The 14258-nt window shown below is 33.2% G+C and overlaps 1 protein-coding gene across 4 annotated transcripts in view; it reads right to left on the bottom strand.

The window, feature by feature from the left end:
- The window catches only part of LOC149065606 (twitchin-like), an 834903-nt gene that overhangs the window by 546887 nt on the left and 273758 nt on the right, over positions 1-14258 (bottom strand). For all 4 annotated transcript variants that reach the window (XM_089253452.1, XM_089253454.1, XM_089253453.1 and 1 more), the window contains 3 exons: positions 10051-10195; positions 5220-5364; positions 4427-4563 (listed from right to left, as the gene is read on the bottom strand). In XM_089253452.1, the coding sequence (XP_089109578.1) occupies positions 4427-4563; positions 5220-5364; positions 10051-10195 (427 nt within the window). The remainder of the gene's footprint in view (positions 1-4426; positions 4564-5219; positions 5365-10050; positions 10196-14258) is intronic.

Genomic DNA, 14258 nt, shown 5'->3' with positions numbered 1-14258 from the left:
AACTGAAGCAAGCAATTAGAGACTGCTAAGAAGAAATTTCTCCATCGTACAGCGGACAACTTATTGCTTCTATGTCCCAAAAGATGAAAGCCTTCATTCGAGCCAAAGATGGAATTACGAAATATTAAATTTCTCATTTTAGATCCCATGATCAATCACTTTTTTACTCAAAACTGAGGCAATCAAACATTTTTTCTCGGGTATTATAAGTTTATAAATTGATTATCAAGGTCAAATTGTAATGAACTTATAATTTTTTCATTTATTCTGAATTCAGAATCATTGATTTTAACAAAAAAATTTCAGTTAAAAAAAAAGTAAAAAAAATTATTTTTTAATTTTGTTTTTTGCGTTTTAAACATGGTATTGCTGGTGTTTCGTGGGTGAAAGAACACTTTCTGCCAGGGGTAGTAGAAACAAGTATAAACTGTTTTCGATAACGAGAAATAATTGATGCATATTTCAATCAAATATGTGGGTAATAACTTGTGTGCAAAATTAAGAAAAATTTAAGAGTAAAAAAACTTTCTAATAAAATTCTAATTGCACGAGGGCACGGTAGCCCAAGTTGATAAGATACTCGCCTAAAGTACCAAAGGATGTTTAGAGGTGTGGTGAGTTCGATACCCGGTTTGTCCTTTTCAGAAAACTGTCCTGACACAGGGGTGCAACAGAAAAAATTGCTACCACAGGGAGTCCCCCATCAAGGGGAATAGCACACCAACCTCTCAATGAGTATTAAAAAAAACAAGCCTGCCGTTTGGAATCGGCAATAAATTGTAGGTCCTGGTCTAATTAGCCCTCGTGTGCATAAAATGACTGTGGTGCGACAAATTAGGTACAACCCTTAGGTATCATTTACATCTGTGGTTGATATTTTTCTGTAGCAGCTGGTATGGAATTCCTGTATTCTGTTTGGCTGTCCAGAGACTACTGAGAATAAGGGGAACTCCACTGATATGTGTAGGGAGGTGGTTCAACCAACTTGCTTGGATTGATCAATACTCAGCAATGTTGGATAAGTCAATATTTTGATAACAAAATGCTGCAGATAAAATCTGTCCTGCCTATAAATACCTGTAAAGTTCTAGCTATGCCACAGCCAAGGAGGTAGCAGCAGTTAAGCTAATAAAAATACAATACAATAGCAGCAGCTTCGTCTTAGAATAGTCCACAAACTTTATTAGATGAACCTATATGTTCAAGAGGGTCGTCCTAATAACATGGGGTTTGCTCTTGATTGTTTCACTATTGGAAAACTTTGCTAATTCTCTGAATCAGTTTTATTTTCCTCTAAACTGTGTATGTGTGCTTTATGTCATCCATTATATTCTCGAAAGATTTTTCTACAATATAACATTACTCAATTATGGTTCATGCCAATATAGACTACTACTACTACTTCTACTACCAGGCCCATAACCAGAAATTTCGTTCAGAGGGGGGGCCACTTACATTTCAGTGGGGGAGGGGAAATCAAAGTGATAGAACAATAGATTTGGCCATCTTTTACTCCTCCTTCAATTATTTTCTCACATTTCAGCAGAATTCATTAGTGCTAGTGTACATCCATGCCCGAACCAGGATTCAAACCCACACCTGCGCAATGAGAGGCTAGTTCCCTGACCACTCAACTGCCAGGCAGCAAAGCTTTTGTGACTCAAGACTCTGCGGAGAGACTTTTTCAAATGGAAGATTGGCTCACATTTGCGCCTCAAAGGTGGAAACCACAGGAAACTAATTTCAACTGACCACCACTTTACCGTCAACATTGTTCAAATCTCGATCCTTAGGATGAGAGTCTAGCATGATGCCCTCATGACCACACAGCAGCCTGCCAATGTAGACTGACCAAAACTGTAGACATTTCTATGGCACCTCTGTGTCAGGAAAGTTTCTGACAAGGACGAACTGGGTATTAAACTCATAACACCTCTAAACATTCTTTGGTACTTTAGGCGAGTATCCTATCTACCGCATCCTACCACAATTTTACTACAGTAACTTTACTTCTACTGTGTATTTATTGTACTGTAAATTTGTTACCATGTTCACGCGTACGCATAGTTCTAGATTAAACTTCTAAACTTTTCTGTCTCATTATCCTCCTCTTCATAAAAAAAATTATTTCATCACTTTTTTTCTGAACCAACACATAGGATCCAATGTTTTATTTGAAGATCATATTATCATCCCCAGAAGAGCGATATCACATACTTTGGGGAACACTGCTCTAGATCGAATATCAGCAGCTTCTTTGACAAAAGACTGATATGGTTTCCAAGCAGTTTTTCTTTTTCCATAAATTTCATACTAATAAGTTCTGTCGTTCATCAAAGTTTCTTTACTACTAACCTATAATCATGATTGTTTGTGGGGAAAGTACAGACAGTATGGGATGATTGCTTCAAAGGTAAAAGTGATAGGCACTTCTCCAAACAACCTATACAAATAACAAATATTTTTCCCATAAGTTACCACCAAGAAAATGAACGAAAGCAGTTTTTGAAAAATTAAATTGATTCTTACACATGAAAATTGGATTCTTATAACCAATCTAAAGGAAAATTTAAAGAACTTGAAAAATTAAAGAAAAAATTGGGGGCCACAGCCAAATTTCTCAGGAGCCAATCAAATTGTTTTTCAAGAAAAAACTATCCTGAATAACCTTTTTTTGACTGTGTAAGTAGACGTGCTGACATAAATCTGAATAAAACTATTGAATTCAATGCATTTCTCAACAAATTATAACCAGATGATGAGATAAAACCTTATGATCATTTCAAAACTCAATGGGTTTCGTTATCAAAGGATAAAATTTAATAAAAAGTCTGAGATGAAAAAGGCACAAAAGACAGCTATTAGGAAGGAAGCCTTATACTTCTCGTATTGAAAGATATACACAGATACCCGTATTGAAAGATATACACAGCAAGCGTTAAGTTGATGATGATGCTTTCTTTGTATATGAAATTTATGATTGGTGTATGAATTGGTGACATATTTTAAAATATTTTAGTACCAGAAATCGATTCCATGGAGAAGGAATCGATAGTGTTGATTTCCCATCATTGACTAAATGTTTCCTGTATGTTTTACTAAAGCTTCCTTTGTGTAGAAATCTAAAAATTTTTAATCTCTACCCCAGTAGCACACAATATCGGAGTCTGATATACTAATGATATCGTGTGCTACTGGGGTATGTCAACCTGGTGCCTGGGATTTGTCAAGCTCTCTGGAACATAATAAAATTATTCCACATTTACAAATTAGACTAATTTAGTTTATTCATCAGATTTAAGTTTAGACTAATTTAGTTTATTCATCAGATTTAAGTTTAGACTAATTTAGTTTATTCATCAGATTTAAGTTTAGACTAATTTAGTTTATTCATCAGATTTAAGTTTAGACTAATTTAGTTTATTCATCAGATTTAAGTTTAGACTAATTTAGTTTATTCATCAGATTTAAGTTTAGACTAATTTAGTTTATTCATCAGATTTAAGTTTAGACTAATTTAGTTTATTCATCAGATTTAAGTTTAGACTAATTTAGTTTATTCATCAGATTTAAGTTTAGACTAATTTAGTTTATTTATTAGATGCACCTTACAACTCCTTATGTTACATCAGTGAACAAAATACCATTGAAATCATATTGATTATTGATTTTAAATTTTTACATGGCCATTAAAGCTTGATGAAATGATGAATTTTCTGATAAAGAATATGCCTAAAATTCAGCAAAATTAATTCTTTCATAACTTGGTCAATTTTGATCTTATGGATTTTTTGCTAAATTTGAATTATAGGATCTAAACTGAAGGCAGATTTTTTTCTGTAATTTAATTTAAAGGATTGAATTATAGGATGAACCTCATTCAATCTTAAAGAATGAAGTATAAGACTAAAATTTGTAACTTTTAAGAAATAATTTTTCAACTTCAATGGCTTCTACGATGATAAGCAATTTTCTCTCTGAGCACGCGCAGACATGCATGACTTTTTTTTTTTCCAAAGCACAACTCCAGTCTATCGCCATGGACAATTTACTACTGATTGAGCTGTGCCAGAAGTGTGAGCATGTGTACCTAACAGTCTGAGTCTGAGCTATGCATGACTGCAAATGTTTCCATACTCGCAAAGTTACTGTCACAGAATAAATTCTCTATATTTTATCTAGAAGCATGTTGTTTTATCATTACTTACAAATGTCAAAATGTATCCCCCCACAGTTAGAACAATTCTGCACACGTAAAAAAAAACAGAACATTAGAGTGCATTTTCATAATTAGTAACAAAATTTGAAGCATTTTTTTGTAACTGGAAGTTTCCTCAAAGACTAATTATAAAAGAATGGGCTATTGGACATCAATAACATGGGATACCCTTTACAAAGAAAAACTTTCAAGATATCAGAAAATTACCTAAAACAATGACATCTCCAAAAGAAGATATGCTTCCTGATGAATTTGTAAGAGTTAGTGTGTATTTACCACTATCTGCACGCACAGCACTTTTAACAAGAAGAGTGGTATCTTTTGCTGTATTATCAATGGTAATCCTATAGAAATAATGGATCATAGAATGCAGGCAAGTAGATAAATTAAACTTAAAAAAAATGAAACTTGATGCATTTTTTAGAAATTTTATCATGTAATAAAAATATGGGTAGTATTCATGCTGATACAAGGGAAAAAAATACAATATTGAAATACAATCTTGTTGTAGCACATGTTATTAAAAATTTTAAATCTGATTTTTTGAGCACAAAATCATTACTTTATTAAAACATCTTGAGTGCTACATGCTTGAAATTTTGACCAGAGATTGTAAACATATATGAGAAAATGATTGCTAAAATCAAAAGGAAATATGCTTCATTTCATGTTTTACAGAGGGATCATTACATAACAAATTGACCAAAAATTTTTGAGTCAGTTTTATGTAACCAACTCAGATTTTTCTTCAAATTTGGTGAATGTACAGGTGCTGTCAAGGTGTGAAAATATCCAAATTTTCAACTAAATACTCCATGCATTTGTAGAGCTATATGAATTTAAATTCTTCAAAAAAACACCCAACCAATGAAAAAACTGAAAAATCCTGATTCCACAATAGAAATTCGGATGACAATAATGATACGTGTGTTTCAAGAGTCATAATGAATATTAATTTCAATAAATTAAAGTAAAGGAAAATTACCAAATTAATATTTACCGTTTTGATGGCTGTAATTCTTGCAAATTCAAAGACCATTTTGCTGTTGGGGCAGGCTCTCCACCAAAAATTATTTCATACTTGATCATCTGGCCTTTCTTGATGATCATGCTTTTCACTTCATCACCAATGATGAACGGCTTCACTATTATGTGAATAAATCAATTTTTGATTTTTAATCTTATTCAAGGTTGTTAAAATTTTTAATCATTTTATTCACATATCAGTATGTGTAATTGAAAATGAATGAAATATATAAATACAGTGAAATTTTAGATTATGAGTAACTCAGTTTGCAAGAGGAAAAAAATTTTTCACCAGATTTTGGCTTGATAAACTAGCAATGTCTCACAATATGAGTAAAAGTTTTAAACAAATATTTTGACTGGATGAACTAGTGATATCTTGCAATATGAATAATATGTATATCAAAGTCTCCTAGATTGGGATTAGTCTAGAAGTTAGAATAACAAGCGTTGCACATTTGCATTTTCTGCTGATTGTCATATTATCACAACTGAAAAGCTGATATGGTTCATTTTCTTTCACTACACGCAAAGCCATCTCAACCAGTTTGGGAACTTAGCCCAAGAACATTTTTAAGCTTCTTTAGATATTTTAATTCATGAAAGACAAAATTAAAAAAAAATATTGTATGGATCAAAGGTATTGATAAAACCTTCAATAGTTTAAAAGACTTTTTCCACTTCCCGAGCACTGTGGGCTCATCCATATCACAAGCCAATGAAAGACTGTCTTCTTATTGTGTGTTAATTCAAGCATGGATTCCAAAGTAAAGCTCCTTGCTCATTTGCATCAATTCAAAAATACTTGAGACTTTATGAATGAAAATAAAATATCAACTTGCATTTATCTTAGAAAAAAAATTGTGGCTGGCCCCAGACAGACTGTTGTAAAAGGAATAATTTCAGTTTCCATTATTTCTTATGAGGAAGTTTGATTTGATATACAAGTGTTTTTTTGAATTATCAGCATGCTCATTGAATGAATTTTATTGTAAACTGAATTTCTGCTGTAAAATGTTTTGATGAAGGATATTTCATATAACTTTTTTAAATCAATCTTCTATTTTCATATCATGTTTTTATATTTTCATCATTAAAGTTTTCAATCTTGACATTTTTTGTGTTTTATTAAAAGAAATAAATGAAAAGAAATTAGGACAGAGGTTAAGTTAGAACACGCGGGTAAAAGTTTTTAACATGAATATGTCATGTTACTTGAAAGGGATCTAAAAAAGACAGTACCAAGAACTAATATTGATTGTACATGAGAGACTAAAGCAATACTTTTACCACGTGGTAAGAAAAATTCAGTACCCATTTAATAATTTTTGTCGCACCACCGTCGTTTTCTGCACATGAGGACTAATTAGAAGGGGACCTACAATTTATTGTTGATTCCGAATGGCAGTCTTTTTTATTCTCATCAAGAGGTCGGTGTGCTAACCCCTTGATGTGGGACTGTTTTGGGACAGTTATTTTCCAGATATTATGCTGAGGTGAACTCGGAAAGAAAAGTCATCAGGTCTCTACTGGGACTCGAGCCCAGGCTCTCTTGCATACCGGAAAATAACTTTTTCCTTGATATCTTGAGCTAAGAAAAAGCCATCTATTTCTCTCTAAACCGTCCCACCCGAGGGCCATTTCCTGAAGTTAAGAGAGGCTACTAATGCCTATACTTCAGTGCCTCATGCCACAGTGCGTGAAATAAGGAAGGAAGGGTCATGTCTCTAGTGGTGTAGATGGTAGCATGCTTGCCCGGTATGCAAGAGGGCCTGGGTTCGAGTCCTGGCAGAGATGTGATGACTTTTCTTTCTGAGTTTATCTCAGCATAATATCTAAAAAATAACTGTTTCCTCAGTACTTCTTGTTAGCAACATTATTATGCCATCCAATGATGGCACATTGAGGTCTGTTTCTTCTCATCAGATACACTGAATTTCCCTCTTTTTAGTAAGATACTAAATACTGTCTTTGTTTGTGTTGTCTAGAAGTCATTTTCAATTAAAGGTAGTTTATTTTCATTAGGCAACTTTCAAATTTTATGCTTGTTATGCTTGTTTTGTGTTATACTGATGCTTTTATCCGTCTTTCATATTTTGAAATGAAATTAGCAAATGTTTGAATAGATCAATGACTAGCAGACATTGCTGATGGCTGAATGTAGATTGTTCCATAGTGGACAGATTATGGCAACAGTTACACAAACCACAGATTCAGCGTCTGGAAGGCACATCAAAGGTAATTAATCAGCTGCAGTTTCATTAGACGAAATTTAAGAAAAATATTTTGAGAAAGTGAATTCAATAAAATTTTAGCCCTTGAGATGCACCTGATATGGTATTTGATGACAAGAATATGAATTATTTTTTTAGTTTTTGGAATCCTCAAAAGTCTTTCTCAACTGTGTTTTTTGATGTTTTAATACTAGAAGAACAATCCCAGTCATTTTTACCATTTTCGATCTTCTCACTCGATTTTTATAGTGAACCAGATTGTTCACTATCTGAGTGATGAAATTTCATGTCTTTTCTTAAAAATACTGAAACATTATACTGTTCAACTGTTATCAATTTTTAAAAAAACAGTCAAGATACTTTTAGTTTCACTTAGAACAACAATGTCCTGTCAATTTAACCAGTAACGTTATGGGCATTTTCATTTCATGAACAGCAAGTATTTTGTCAAAAATCATGACATTAAATTTCCTCTAATATAGATGTTCTCACTTTGTCTAATTGAAACCATCCTTACTGACAACTAATGATAGAATAAAAATACTAATTTGGCCAAAAATGTAATAATGCAAATCACTGAATCTTATATGAAAGGTAGTAGAAATACAAATACAAGGCCACAACCAATTGGGCTAAATGCCCAATGAAGTGGCTGATGTGACCACTTGAAGAATTTTCACTTCACCAATACTTGCTGAAAAACTGAAGCAGAATAATGCTACCTTGGTAGGTGTAATAATAAAAGATTGAAAAAAGAAATTTCATGTGAAGTTCAAAACAAGTATCCCTTTATAAGAATCATGTTTGATAATTCACAAAGACGTTACATATTGAGTATTTTTTAGAGTGAGGAGAAGGAAAGTATTTTTCTACAATGCTCAATGCATTAAAATTTTCAAATAAATATCGTCAAAGTGAGGAAAATTTTCTTGAAACCACTTAGTCTTACAACGAAACAAAGTAGTGTGTTGATCAGATGGCTCAAAAGCAACCTGTGAGAGTATCAATCATTTGCCAGTGCGCACACATGTTTTCTACAACATTCTACTTAACATCAATAGATGTTTTGTTGATTGGTAGAAAAAAATATATAACCGGAATACCCTTTTTTTTTAATTAGTTGGAAAGCTTAGAAAGACTTAATTGTTCAGAAATCAGATGCTTCTAATAACAACAATTGCCATATTATCAGGAAAAAGACAGCAATGTCAGATTCCACTATGCAATAACATAACAAGTGGTACATATTCAATGGGTAAGAAATCTGTAAGCCAAAAATGCATTGGTAATGTAACACAGGTATGGAAAACTGTAGAAAATGTGATGCGTAAATGCAACTGTAATTATAATGTTATTATAAATTATAATAAATAGTGTGTGTACTGTATGTCTCTTATTTGAAGACCTGTACCCTCCAAATGTTTACAATGTGTAAACTTTTCACCCTCTGGGAATCAAATATTGGGAGAAAATAGTCTGAAACAACATATGACTGTCAAATCAATTAAAACTCATTTTTGAAACAAAAAAGGCTTTCGTGGCCATCATGTAAGTTAGAATTAAATTTAAAAGTTTTTGGGTTTTTTGGCCGACGTGAAGTACAGTTTTTGTCTTTCGACATTTCATTCGTGTGGTGAACATTTTCAAGAATTGAAATCTTTGAGATCTTGTAAATGTTCACCACTCGTGCGAATGAAACATTGAAAGACAAAAACTGTACTTCACGTCAGCAAAAAAAACTCGAAAACTTTTAAATTAGAATTAAATTTAAAACTTTCTGTTTTTTTCATTTCTGTTTCTTTGGGGCTCGATGCGTCTGTGTATTCTCAGGAACAAGCAATGAAAAATCACTTAAGTGTCCACCTTAAATGGCCATCACTACTGGCTATTTTTGTACACATCAACAATCTCCCGAAAACTTACGACTCTTGGAGTGACAATATGCAAGTAATGTTGCAGGAATGCATTTTCACAGCATACAAAATTGTGTATATTTGATGGAATCTGTTTTAAAGGATTTGGATTTGAGGCGAAGTGAAAACATAGAATAATTGAGATTTTGCATTGAATAAATGAATTGTTTCAACATTAAAATGTATATGAACCATGAGCGGAGACACCTGGGGAAGCAATGTTCCCTCCCCCCAACATTAAAGGTGGAGTCGACTGATCTGTGTCTATATGAACTGACATCATCATGCCCCCAGCAATAATGACCATGTCCCCCCCAGACTTTGAAGTATCTATCTCCGCCTATGATAGGAACCAATTGCAACCAAAGCCAAACGTCATATAAAAATGAAAGTTATATAAACCAGGTTTAACTGTAATATGTATTAGGATGCAAAGTTGTACCATGATGAATTTTTTTTATTCCTTACATGAGTCAAAAGTATATGTTTGTCTGTCCTACCTATTACATAACTTCGGGGCATCAATTTTAGGTAAGTCAATTTTGTCATCAACTTGTGGATTTGAAAATAATAATTTTTACCAAAGTAACTTTCACATGGTAGAATATTAGTGAAGAATTTTTTTTGGTTAGTAACTGATAAAAAATAAATACTTTACCATAGCGTGCTTTGGCAATCACTGGCCTAGAAGGATCGCTTGGCTCACTTGGTCCTGCTTTGTTAACAGCTCTGACACGAAATTGATATTGCACACCTTCTTTCAATCCATCAACACTACATTTCTGTTCATCAGGACCTACATCCTTCAGAACAAAGCAGTGAGAATTTTTGAGCATAACACGAAAAGATCATGGTTTTCAAGCACTGGAATAATATATTATATAATATATCTAGAATAATATAATATATAAATATATCTAGAATAATATAATATATAAATATATCTAGAATAATATAATATATAAATATATCTAGAATTATATTCTCTTAATTACTTGCATAATTACCTACTGGAATTCTCATTAAACAGTGAAATATTGCTACAATAACTGATATTATGATAAACCACTTAACAATGGTATGGATTTACCATTCATGTAATAAACATTAATGTATCCTTTACTATGCTATATCCCTCTAAAGATAAATTTTTGTGAACCCACTACAAAAATATATTTTTATATCTTTCTTAAAATCACCTTCAATATGATTTAAAATGCCTCAATCATTTCTGTTCTTCTTAGGGAACCCACTAACATTAGTATTTTGCATCATCTGCTTCAACCAAAAAGTACTAATGCAGTTGCTGCTGTTACTACTTTTTGTTCAAGAAAAGATAGTGTCAGATGATGCAGGGCAAAAAAAGCCCTCAGCTGTTAGTAATACTAAAAACTAAGAGTGATAGAAACCAAGGAAATTAAGAGGAAAAGAGAAAATATCCAATAATTTATACAAACTATTTTAAAGAAAACAAAATTTAGTAGTTGTGAGTCTTCACATGCAACATATTGATCTGTATCAGGTTCTTAAGTGACAAAGTTCTTTTCTCAGCAACTATGATTTGAAACACACCATATATTAGCAAAATTTCTATATTATTTATTTATTTATCATTATTTTACTTATAATAACCCCAGGATTGAATGCTTGAAATGTATTTGCACTGGAAAAGTAATAATAAAATTATAATGAATAAAAATAATCAGAAATAACAGTCAGAAGGGAAAGCACTTCGCATACAGAGCCAGGTCGAAATTCTCAATAGCAGAAGTAAACAGAAGCAAATCTTGCATAGGAGACGCATACAAGTTCTGATGGTAGACTGTATACATATTATACATACCAAAACTGAATATAAAAATTACAACGTTTTATGTATGAAGTCGAGCTGGGAGATTGTCAACCTTCAGCATTACTCCGAGAAATGCGGGATCTATCCAGTGGCCATCTCAGCGATGAAACACTTTGAAATCTATGGATACAATGCTTACCATATCAAGTTCAAGCAATCCTCTCTACAAGTTCAGAAACTTTGGAAAAGTTATCAGAGATGGCAAACAAGATCATCAGCGTCAGTGGGAAGGCAGAAGTACAGAATATTTCACCAAATCTTGACCATCCACAACAACTTGACATGCACCAGCAGACAGAAAAAATAGAGACATTGACATTGCAAGTTGACGCGCTACGCCGATCTCGGGAACAACGTGGAAACACTCAACGTCCTCCCAATCGACGGCTGTGCAAACTCTACAAGGTTTTGAAACGATCTCTGCTGGTATCACCGTGAATTCGGATCCAACGCCCGTAAGTGTGTGCAATCATGTAGTTTCTATTCGGGAAACGACTAAACCGACAACTGATGGTGATGGGGGAGTCGGTTTCATTCAGCAGCCGCCTTCTCACCGTAAAACCGCTAAGCAAGCTTTGGTTTCTCATTGACATTGGTGCGAATATTTCCATAATACCCCTTTCGGCAGCTGATAGAAATAAACCACAGTCATTACTCACGCTTACCATGGCAAACGGTTCTACAATAAAAACATACGGAAAGAAAATAATAAAAGTAAGCCTCAGATTAGCAAAAACTTTTTCATAGGTCTTTACCATTGCTGATGTATCTCGACCAATAATCAATGACCGACCCGAAGCCATTCCTATAGCAGATATTACTGCTGAGACTATTGCGAAGGCTTTCATACATATTTGGGTTGCACGGTCTGGAGTACCAGAAGTAATAGTTACCAATCAAGGCAGACAATTTCACAGTGATCTATTCCGATCTCTCGGCAAACTACTGGGGATCAAACGAAATCATACCACTCCATACCATCCTGAAGCGAATTGTGTCGTTGAAAGGTGGCATCACGTCCTTAAAGCAGTGATCAAGTGCCATTCCTCAACACATTGGGTTGCAGTATTGCCAATCGTTCTTGTAGGACTAAGAGCGGCATATAAGCCAGAACTGGAATGCTCCACATCTGAACTAGTATATGGTGAACCTATCAAACTCTCTGGCGAGTTCTTCTCAGATTCCAACACAGATGTCAATGAGAAACAGTTGCTCACTGAGTTACGACAACACTTTTCGAAAATTCAACCTGTCCCAGCGTCTCACCATAATAAATCCAAAAAATTCACCCATAAAGAACTTGATCATACCACTCATGTTTTCCTTCGCAATGACGCTGTCAACAAGCCGTTTCAGTGCCCATATGACTGCCCCTGTGAAGTGATTGCACGGCACAATAACACTATCACCATCAGATGCAAAGGAAGAAACGTATGTGTGAACATCACACGAGTAAAACCAGCGCACATTGCCACTGACAGTGACAGTACAAACAGTGAACCCATTGTGACTCTTTACGGCAGAGCAAGTTGTTCCCCGAACCGCCTTTTTATAAGTGCATGTAATATTTTGGTTTAAAAGTGTACATGTATCTATTTTTTAATTTTGTCGTCAATAATTAGTTCATGCGCTCCACACTGGAGGGGGTAGTGTGGCACTGAGATCGTTAAGAGAAAGCATGCGCTTCTGGGGAGGAAGAAAAGAATGAATTAATATGAATAAATTTCTCGTTATCTATTTTGTTGTTTTGTGAAGAAACAATTCTCATGATTTCCTGATTTGATACATGAAAATTACTATGAATAGTTATTGTTTTTGAAACCTGAAAATTAATCTCTTATGTAAGGCTTGTCCAGACTGTAAATAATGTTCCTGAATAATTCTGCTAATTGTATTGCAACAGTCTGATGTCTATAGACTTCAGACAGTGTTTGAATGCTTGTGAAGTAGTCATGACAGTGAAGTTATTGCAGACATTTGTGCTGCCAATTTTTTTTTTGCTTCATGACCAGCGAAATAAAGGTTTCTGTTCAATATCAGCACCTGTTACTTCAGATGATTTTGCCATATTTTACAAAGCATCCCTCTTTTATTCTGATTTTTACAGTCAGAACTTGTGGCATCCCACCAACAAGTTTTAGAATGTAAATTTTCAATCAGTTTTAAAATTTTGTTTTGGCTTTATATATTACAACAGGTGGGGGAGGGATAAAAAATTCTTCGCTCTTAAGAAACAAGGCTGATGCTTAAATTTTTCAGATTTGTCACACAAGCCCTGGTACAAGAGTTTAATTACTTCTTCATAGATCAAATGCCAATGAAAAACTCTGATAACATTAGTTTAAACATATTTAGTTGGTGTTGAGAAATTTTCTTAATAATTCGATAATAATCGCACTAAAATCAATATAATGCATTATATATTTCTTTTTTTAAATATTTGATTTTAATTTTTTATAGATATTACATGTAATGATCCTAAGGGGTATTTTGAAATAGAAATATTGGTATGATTCCAAATCTACTTCATGGGCCAAATCAAATTTTTGAAAAGGCTAGATTGCCCCACAAGCAGGAGTTCATACACCAATGGCTTAAAAATTAGAATATCAATGTCACGTAATAACTACATTTCAGGAAAAGACAGAATGGATAATGTACTTAATTTTTTATAAGCTTATCACAAAAAATATGCTAGGATGAATTGGTTAATTAATTAAACAGTAAATATGTAATAGGCTTCATATTGGCCTTAATTTTTTCTAAAATTGTGATAAGTATTTAAAGAAAAATTAATACTTTTAATAACATTAAAGTATGATATACTATACTATTTATTTAGTTTGATTATCATTAAAAAATTAGTTTTATTGGCATTAAAAAAATTAGTTACTTTTAAAAATTTATTTTAAAAATATATTGTATAATAAAACATCAACTTCAATCATTGTAAATTGTCTTTAGTTTTATTTTGGAAATTAAAACTAAACACATAAATTTTATTTCTAACTGCA

This window comes from Pholcus phalangioides, unplaced genomic scaffold, assembly GCF_987345545.1.
Source record: "Pholcus phalangioides strain wild (caught in Gottingen) unplaced genomic scaffold, Ppha-v1.0 ptg000039l_1, whole genome shotgun sequence".
Taxonomy (NCBI): domain Eukaryota; kingdom Metazoa; phylum Arthropoda; class Arachnida; order Araneae; family Pholcidae; genus Pholcus; species Pholcus phalangioides.
Note: the sequence above shows the minus strand (reverse complement) of the source record. Positions and strands in the feature narration are given on the sequence as shown.